At 18.7% G+C, this 9,767-nt stretch overlaps 3 protein-coding genes across 7 annotated transcripts; 2 read left to right on the forward strand and 1 right to left on the reverse strand.

The window, feature by feature from the left end:
- The first annotated feature begins 1,029 nt into the window (after positions 1-1,029).
- On the forward strand, positions 1,030-2,675 carry LOC122719572 (sex determination protein fruitless-like). Of its 2 annotated transcripts, XM_043945510.1 has the most exons (4): positions 1,030-1,065; positions 1,306-1,507; positions 1,615-2,197; positions 2,332-2,675. In XM_043945510.1, the coding sequence occupies exons 2-4, from the start codon at positions 1,313-1,315 to the stop codon at positions 2,598-2,600; spliced, it is 1,047 nt and encodes a 348-aa protein (XP_043801445.1). In that variant the 5' UTR covers positions 1,030-1,065; positions 1,306-1,312; the 3' UTR covers positions 2,601-2,675. The 2 variants fall into 2 exon arrangements, with proteins under 2 accessions (XP_043801445.1, XP_043801446.1); XM_043945511.1 differs by lacking the exon at positions 1,030-1,065 and having other exon boundaries at positions 1,306-1,474.
- A 711-nt stretch (positions 2,676-3,386) lies between these two features.
- On the reverse strand, positions 3,387-5,323 carry LOC122719571 (transmembrane protein 208). Of its 2 annotated transcripts, none has more exons than XM_043945509.1 (5): positions 5,307-5,323; positions 4,323-4,475; positions 4,103-4,239; positions 3,914-3,998; positions 3,387-3,732 (listed from the first exon to the last, which is right to left on the reverse strand). In XM_043945509.1, the coding sequence occupies exons 2-5, from the start codon at positions 4,392-4,394 to the stop codon at positions 3,598-3,600; spliced, it is 429 nt and encodes a 142-aa protein (XP_043801444.1). In that variant the 5' UTR covers positions 4,395-4,475; positions 5,307-5,323; the 3' UTR covers positions 3,387-3,597. The 2 variants fall into 2 exon arrangements, with proteins under 2 accessions (XP_043801444.1, XP_043801443.1); XM_043945508.1 differs by lacking the exon at positions 5,307-5,323 and adding an exon at positions 4,662-4,943.
- Positions 5,324-5,661: 338 nt separating this feature from the next.
- LOC122719557 (alpha-1,3-mannosyl-glycoprotein 4-beta-N-acetylglucosaminyltransferase B) lies at positions 5,662-9,518 on the forward strand. 3 transcript variants are annotated; one of them, XM_043945485.1, is made up of 10 exons: positions 5,662-6,227; positions 6,769-7,283; positions 7,746-7,792; positions 7,862-8,172; positions 8,247-8,377; positions 8,471-8,578; positions 8,661-8,854; positions 8,936-9,060; positions 9,127-9,242; positions 9,368-9,518. In XM_043945485.1, exons 1-10 carry the CDS (start codon positions 6,143-6,145, stop codon positions 9,395-9,397), a joined length of 1,662 nt encoding a protein of 553 aa, XP_043801420.1. In that variant the 5' UTR covers positions 5,662-6,142; the 3' UTR covers positions 9,398-9,518. The 3 variants fall into 3 exon arrangements, with proteins under 3 accessions (XP_043801420.1, XP_043801419.1, XP_043801421.1); XM_043945484.1 differs by having other exon boundaries at positions 5,665-6,227; positions 8,924-9,060; XM_043945486.1 differs by having other exon boundaries at positions 5,668-6,227; positions 6,654-7,283; positions 8,924-9,060.
- Positions 9,519-9,767: the final 249 nt, after the last annotated feature.

Below are 9,767 nucleotides of genomic sequence, written 5' to 3' on the forward strand. Positions count from 1 at the left end.
TATAAATCAGTTTTTAAATTTCAAGATAAAAATAATATATAAATATAGTTATAATATATAATTATACTTCTTACGTAGAATAAAACTTTTTACATAAAAATAGAAGATACACATAATTATTATCAATTAAAAAACATGTTAATAAAGTTTTGAAAACTTATGATTCCAGTCAAAAAATGGAATGAAAGTCCAAATTATTAAAGTAAGATTATAATTATATAATATAAAAAAAAACTAAAATATTATAACTAATATAATAAAGAAATAATAACTAGTTATATAATCGATATAAATCTTTAAGATAAAACAAATAATATTTACCATTGTATCAAATAAATATTTTGACGTGGCTTAATGGACGTAAAACTTACACGCGATTAGCAACAAATACGCAATCATATGCTGCAAACTTCAATATAATATATATTCATGAAGTAAACACAAATAATTACCAACAGTAAAAAATTGAAATTACTAAATTTTTGAATATAAGAATAAATTACAAATATTTTTATATGAATTATATAATAATAATTATATAAATAAAAAAATATTAATATTAATAATTTATCGAATTATACTTTATTAATGTAATAAAAAAATAAATTTTATACAATATTTAATTTTATAACTAAGAAAAATAAAATTTCTTATATGAATCTTTTAAATAATTAAAAATTTATAATAATTAACATATTTTTTAATATAATTATATAAGAAATATAATATGCGCGATGAATTTGAATGATTTTAAAATATTTTTTTAATAAAATATCATTTCTATAACAAATATATTTGTTGAAGATAAATTTATTTTCAACAAATATTATATTTTTTTATTACATATTTAATATAATAAAATATTTTTTCTGGCAATATTTAATCAATATTTATTAAAAATATATTTGATACAAATTATACGAAATATTTCTTGAATATCAATTTTAAAGTTTTAACTATAATTGTTTCAAAATCGAAATATGTTTGTCACCATGATATGATTCAGAACGCATAATATAGTATATTTCCAATCTTTATATTCTTTGATATCTACAATCAATTTTTGTACGTACTATGATAAGTTTTATATATTAAATATATATAAATATATAAATATATAAATATATATATAAATATATATAAATATTATAGACAATATAATATTTTTTGATATTTCTAAAGAAGTTAAATATTTTTATAATTCCATAAATAATTTTTTAATAATAGATAATTAAATTTGCTGTTATTAATCTATTTTTTTTCCAATATTAATAAAATGTATTTTTATAAAATTATTATTTACAGATAAAACATGGCAAAAAATTCTTTATCGGAACAATTTTCCTTAAAATGGAACAATTTTTCTAATAATTTAACATCTGGTTTTCTAAGTCATCTTACTGAAAATGATTTAGTTGATGTTACACTTGCAGTAGAGGGTCAGTTGTTACAAGCACACAAATTGGTTCTTTCAGTATGTAGTCCATATTTTAAAAATATATTTAAGGTACATAAATTTTATTTTAATATTAATTCATTAATATTATTTTTTATATTTAAAATATTTATAAGTAATAATTGCTCAGAAAAAAACTTCTTAGAATTGCTTTGTAGGAAAATCCTTGTCAACATCCAGTCATTATTCTCAAAGATATGAAATATGCTGAAATTGAATCATTGTTAAAATTCATGTACCAAGGTGAAATTAATATTAATCAAGAAGATTTATCTACATTTTTAAAAGTGGCACAAACATTACAAATAAGAGGATTGACAACAGAAGATACAAGTAGCATATCATTTGCTAATTATGATCAATTAGATGCTGATTCTTTTACTCAAAATATTGTTCAATCAAATTTGACTTCAATAAATGAGATTTCCAAAGATATAAATATGATAGATAGAAGAAAAAGATCCCGTGATATAACAAAAAAAGGTTGTAAAAAGAAAAAACAAGATGCATTATTAACATCAGAGAACATTCATGATGCATCTAATAAAAAACTAAATAATGATAATCAAGAAGTTTTATTTTTAATGAATAACGAAAACAATGATACAAATGATATCATAGAGGAAGAAAATATTTCTACTATAAAAAGCAATAATAATGATAAAAATGAAGATACTACCCTAGTATATTATCCTTTTCCCTTGGATATTAAAAATTCACAAAAAAATTCAACTGAACAAGGTAAAAAGATGAGTAATTTAAAATTATAATAAAAATTTGTAAATTATAGATAATAAATTAAATAATTGATTAATAATATGTTTATATTATTGTTTATAATAATATGTTTATATTATATTATTGTAACATTTCAGATGTTGAACCTGTAATTTATAGACTTTCTGCACGAGGTCGACCACAATTAGTGCATGAAGGTTATGTTTATAACTTGACATCTCGCTCTGAGGGTTTGAATAGATCTCATTATAGATGTGCTGAACAACATCGTGGATGTAAAGGTAAATGTGCAGTTATTGCTGAAAGATTTATGCCTACAGGTGTACATGATCATAATCACCCACCTGGATATCAATCAGAACATGATTATAGAAAAAAGAAAGGTTTAGATGTAGATATTTTTTAAATCATAAATATTTTAACTTATAAATATAGAAAAAAAATATAGAAGAAAAAAACACTTTATTATTTTCTTATTATAATTTCAATAAAAATAAAAAATACTATTCAAATAATATTGATACATAGAATAATATATAACAATAGTTTTCAATAATAAATATAATATTTTTAAATTAAAAAATATTGTTTTACAATTCTGTATAAATAATAAAAATTAGTTAAAATATTACAATAATTGATAAAAATATGTGATTTCTATTGCAAAAGTTATAATTATAACTATGTATAAAAATAATTTATATAAATTATTATATTTTAATTAACTGTGATGCACTTTAAGGTATATAAAGAAAACAGTTTAAAAAATGTGATGTGAACACATTCCATTTAGTATTATATTTGCATTAAAGCCAAATAAAAGTATTTAATTTATATTATATATTTACATATAAAACATTATTTTTCATGTAATAAATATAATTGTTTTTTATAGTATATACATAAATGTAAACATGTATGTATGTATGTACATATGTACATATGAATTGAATGTTCTACTTACTTTTATTTTGTATAAAAATAATTTTTATATAACTTATCAGAAAGAATAAATTTTTTAGTGTATAAAATAGAAATTAAACAAATAACATCATTAATGGTATAAAAAGTATTAAAAATTATAAAAAAATTTATTTTTATACTATTTTATAAATTTTCGTTTTTGAATTATTGAAAAATAATTGTCAGAATTAATGTGATAATGATTATAAATCATTTAATTTAAAAGAAATTGATTTTATAATTTCATTTGTAAAAATTTATAAATATATAAAAAATATAGAAATAATGCATTTTTTCATAAGCATAGAAAAATTGTATGAACAATACTGGTTAAGACAAAAATTAAATAATAAGGAATTTGTTTCACAATTTTACTCAAATCAATCTCACATCCATGAAATTCATTTATTCGAACTGCATGTTTATTTTTAATTAAAATGTTAATATCGTCTAGCCATCTTCTTTTCCAACTTCCGTTGCTTCTTCTCACTAACCTCAGATTGTTCTGGAGCTGGAGCAAAAAACCATGGAGCTAATATTTGTTTCCATAGCATCCAACCTCCTCTTAATGGTACCTATTATAATAATTCAATGTAAACATTTTATGATCTATTTAAACATATTATATAAGTAAAAAATTGAGAAAAGTATAAAAAAATATAAGAAATGAACAAATTATTTTAAATTGTTTTATAATTTATTAAAAAGTGTATTTTATAATCATATTATTTATTTCATTAAGTAAATAATACTTACAAGAAGCCATAGCAACCAAAAATAATTTGATATGAGAGAAAGTACTTGTACTCCAGAAGTTAATATAATTAAATCTTTTATATGTCTAAAATATGAAATGAAAGTGTTATTATATTTAACAAATTTGTTAATATATAATAAAGTATTATATTATTTATTAAGATTATTGAAATATTTTGTGATATTTACTCTGCTATACCTCCTTCCATATTAAGATCAATTCCAGAATCTAAAAGCTGACCAGATTCTGAATATGTTGCATGTGCTATATATTTCATAAATTGATAACTTCCTATATATATAATTCCAGAAAATATGGTTAATGTCTGTAATTATAATATATTGCTAAGTATAATATGTTGCTAAACATGCATAAAGATAAAAATAATATTTCAAATATAAAACTTACGGTTGCTAATGTTGTAAAATTAAAAAATAACATTGTAACCATAAAGTATATTCCTATTGCCCCAATGATCATATTCTGATAAAAATTCAATGTTATTTTATTCTCTTCGACTATCTGTTTTGCTCCTTTAGTTGCTACTTTAGTTTTCTTACTCTAAAAATATAATAAATGTCATTATTTATTATTTATTTTATTAGAAATAAAAAACTTAAATTTATAAATATTAAATTTATTATTTAATTACATATTATAAATCATTATATGGAAATAATTGTAAATTCAGAATGGTTAAGTGACAATAAAAAAAAGAATATTTTAAATAATAATTAAATAATTTACCGTCATTTTGTTTGTAAATTATAATACATAAAATATTTAATATTCTAATAATCTAATTAAATAATATTTATTATTATTATTAATATTTAGTATGAGACAAATTTAATCTTATTAAATATGTATTCAAAAACACTTAAGGTTTGTTAAAGCCACGTGAAAGATGTCATATAATAAAAGTCTCTAGGTTAACATTTTGTGATTCATAATTTAACATAAATTCTTAAATTTTGATAGTCATCATTTATTGTTTTTTTAATTGTTTAAAACTTCAAATTTTATTTTTTATTAAATTTTTATAAATAATGCGTGAAAAAATGCAATAAATTTCTTAAAATTATATTATATTGATTAAAATTTACAAAATTCATTATATTGACATAAAAATAAAAAAAATTATCAATTCATAATTTTTATTAAAATATTTCCTAAAATTTTATTATTAAATTTATGTAAATATAAAATATAAAATACAAATTTTTAATTATATATTAAAAATTATTAATATTTCTATTTTTTCGAAATGCAGTTTTACTTTGTTATATTCTAATTAAATAAAGAATTTTTATTTCCGTAAAATAAAAATATTAATATATAAAAAAAAACTATTATACTTAAGCTATTATATTTAATAATTTTTTTATTTACTTTTCATTAATTAAGCAAAAGGAGAAAAAATATTGCCATACATTATTTTTTGTTTTATTATTACATATTTGAAAAATATAAAATTAAATTAAATTTAAATATTATATTATTTAAAATTTTATTGACAAAAAATATATATTAGATAAAATAAAAAAATATATATTAGATAAGATTAAATATTAGATATTTTAACTACAATATATGATTTATATTGAATTAATTATTTCAAATTTGAATTTAAGTTTCATTTAAATATATTATATTGAAGATATATTGCTATATATTTATAACTTTCAATTAAATTTATTTTATTTTTATTAGTTAAAAACATGTTATATAAAGATATTTTTTTAATCTATTCATTTTATTGTCTTATTAAAAATTTTTATTAGATATTTAGATATCACTATTATTGGTGCTGTTATCCTTCAATTTATTAGTAAAATAGGTTATGCTATAATATAATATCTGGAATCAATGTAATAATATATCATAATAATTTACACGATCTTAATATAAAAACACGTGATATGTCTAAATAAGAAAGAGAATGAAAAAATCGAATGACGTTAGTACTAAAATATATCAGAACGAATCAAATCGAAACGATCAACTAAAATTTTAATTTTAGCAAAAGAATTTTAGTAAAATTATTGAGCATTAAAAAATAATATAAGCAATTAAAAAATAAAATAATCAGATCTTTAATATATAAAATAAAACAATTGGAAAAAGTTAATTTCACAGATTGAAATGCTATTATCGATCAAAAAAAAATAATTCTAATTTTCATCGAAAGAAATCACCGGTTTAAAATGTATACTTTATAATCAATAATGATATTCTTTAAATTTAGAAAATCTTATAAGTTTTGCTTTATCATTTTCCGAAGGAGAATTCAAGACTATATAATATTTGATGGTAAATATTAATCTTCAAAGAACAAAACACTAAAAAACATAGTAAATATATATTCCTATCATGACTTCTTTTCCTTCCTACTATTTTAATACAATATAAAATGATATATTTTTTTTTAATCTATATTTCTAAAATGATTTTTTAAAATATTCCTATCATGTTTGTAAATAGTTTTTATTTTTTTATACATAATTTAATGATTTAATTATTTAATTATTTTTTATTTTTTATAATTTCTGGAGATAATAAATTACAATTATCATATAATTTTTAATTTTTCATATATATAAATATATAAATATTTTTATATTGTATGAAACTATATTATTTTAATTTGTAATATTATTTAAATTTTTATAATTTTACTAATATTTTGTTTTAATTTTTATTTAATTATAATACATTATAGATATCAATGTATTTTAGGTTTCCTATGCTGTGAATTTATAATGTGATTATTGAAAATTTGTTTTTATTCCACAAGATTATGACTATAATCATGTAGAATTTAGTATAAAGAAGATGATGCCTCATTTTGTAGCTCTGACACCCATAAGAAGAAGATGTTTAATCATACTTTCAATAATATTAGTACCATGCGCCATTCTAAATCTTTTATCACCATCAGAGTTGCATGAAGAAACAATTTTACAAAATAGTATTGCAGAATTACAAGCTAAATTGGAACATTTACATGCTAAATATGTTACAAGTCAAGAAGAAATAAATTTGTTATCACATCAATTATTCCAATTAATAGAAAACAATCACATTTTGCCAGATCTTCAATTTCTACTTAACAATGCTACATCAAATGTGACCAATATAAAATTACCATCAATATATAATTTTCTTCCTCATTTTTTAAATGATCCTAATAGTCTACGACCAGCATTTGTACAGACTAAAGGTCGTAGTGGAGTTAGTATGGTCCTGGGTGTTCCAACAGTTAAAAGAGAAATTCAGAGTTATTTAATGGCCACACTTAAGAATTTATTGGATCGTATGAATCCTGTGGAAACAGCAGATACTTTAATTATTGTGTTAATTGCTGAAGTAAGTATTTATAGGTTGCTTTGTTCAATACTACACTATAGTATACTATAACATTGAATTTGAAGAGAAATAAAAAATATTTTTATAAAAGTTATTTGATATAAACTATACTACATATTTTTATAATGTTGCTATGTATTATTCAATTTTTGACTAAATTTTTCTAATATAGAAATAATATTAATATTATAACAAAGATACATTTATAAATTAAATATTTATAATATTGAAATTATTGTCACAATACTAAACAAAATATATAATGATATTATTTTGAAAATATAAAATGTATATTTTGATTATAAATTTAAATATTTGTTTTTTTGTAGAATAAAAAAATTTGTATAAATGAATATTTGATAATATCTATATTAAATATTAACAAAGCAATTTTAAAAATTTAAAATAATTTTAAAAATTTTAATTTATTTTTATCTATATTATTTTTATATATTTTTACAGACAGATTTGGAATATGTAACATATGTTGCAAAACAAATTGAAGTTCAGTAAGTTATATTTAAAAAATTAATTGTATTCAGTTATTTCTTAATATATCTAATTTATTTTTCATTTAGATTTCCAGTTGAATTTGAGGCTGGTGTAATTGATGTGATATCTCCATCTATATCTTATTATCCAGATTTATCTAAATTACATGATACTTTAGGCGATGATCATCAAAGAGTAATTTGGAGATCAAAGCAAAATTTAGATTTTGCATTTCTTATGTCATATGCTCAGACAAAAGGAACATTTTATGTACAATTAGAAGATGACATATTAGCCAAAAAAAATTTTATAACAACAATGAAATCTTTTGCATTACAAAAAATTGCAACTAAAGAAAATTGGTTTGTTTTGGATTTTTGTCAATTGGGATTTATTGGTATGTTATTAATAAATTAATTATATATAAAAATATTTCTGAATTTATTTTATATTTATGATTTTTCTTTTTAGGAAAATTATTTAAATGCGCAGAATTGCCATGGTTGATTCAATTTTTTTTAATGTTTCATAATGATAAACCAGTTGATTGGTTATTAGATCATTTAGTATCAACTAAAGTTTGTAGTCTTGATAAAGATAGTGTAAGTATATTACACTTAATAATGAATTAAAAAGTAATGCATTTTAATAAATATTTTATGTATTTATATCTATAAATGTCATATATATTTCAGAAACATTGTAAAATGGCTAAAGCAGAATTATGGGTTCATTATAAACCTTCTCTTTTTCAACATATAGGAACACATTCTTCATTAAAAGGAAAAGTACAAAAATTAAAGGTACATCAAAAAAAAAAAAATTATTTTTGTATTCTTATATATTTTATAACTATAATATATATAATATATATGTTATGTTTAGGATAAACAATTTGGAAAAATAACATTATATTATGCACATGAAAATCCAGAAGCAATAGTAGAAACACAAATCAAACCATACAAACAATATACATTACAAAAAGCCTATAAAGGTGAATCATTTTTTTGGGGTCTTTTGCCACAACCTGGAGACCATTTAAAATTTAAATTTTCTCATCCTATTTTTATAAAAAGGTATTTTAAACATGATATTTTACATAATAAATAATTATAATGTCATTATATACAATTTTTATAATATAGGTATTTATTTAGAAGTGGCAATCCTGAACATCCATCTGATAGGTTTTATAATACTACAGTAGAAGTATTTACAAAAATATCTGCATTTATGAATAGAAATAGTAATGATATTACAGAAGACGGTTATATTATTATAGGTATATAATTATTATATAAATATATGATTTTACAATAAATTAATAAATTTTTTATTATGAAATTAGGGAAATTTGATGCACTTGGGATTGCTCAAGGAACAGTAGATCCAAAGTTAGGAAAAATATCAATACTTCGTTTAACTGTACACAGTGAAAGTGAAAATTGGGCTATTTTATCGGAGGTAATATTTATCAATAAAAAATATTTTTAAAAGATATTATAAATAAAATTTAAATAGATTTTTATATTTATTTATTTATTTATTTTTTATTTTTTTTATTTTTATTTTTTTTTTTTATTTAACAGATTCACATAGTTGAAGATCATCCTAGTTGACCTTCAGAAAAAATATTTCGAAAATTTTTTCGACATTATTCACAGGGATAAAAAAGATAAGTTAATTATTAAATTATTTTTAGTTTTATTTTTATGTCATTGTGTTTTGATAGATTATAAATTAAAAATTATTTTTCACCGTCCATTATAAAATATCATTTATACATTTTTATCAAATATAATTTTGATCTAATCATAAACTAAATGTAAAAAAATTTTATCTTTAAAAGAATCTCATTAATTATATATATATATATATATATATATATATATATATATATATATATGTATATATATATATAATCATATATGTATAATATAACAATATAAATTAGGTTTTTTATTAGTAAAAAATGTTATTTTTTTTCTA

Source organism: Apis laboriosa, unplaced genomic scaffold (assembly GCF_014066325.1).
Source record: "Apis laboriosa isolate Shangri-la unplaced genomic scaffold, ASM1406632v1 scaffold84_cov144, whole genome shotgun sequence".
Classification (NCBI taxonomy): Eukaryota; Metazoa; Arthropoda; class Insecta; order Hymenoptera; family Apidae; genus Apis; species Apis laboriosa.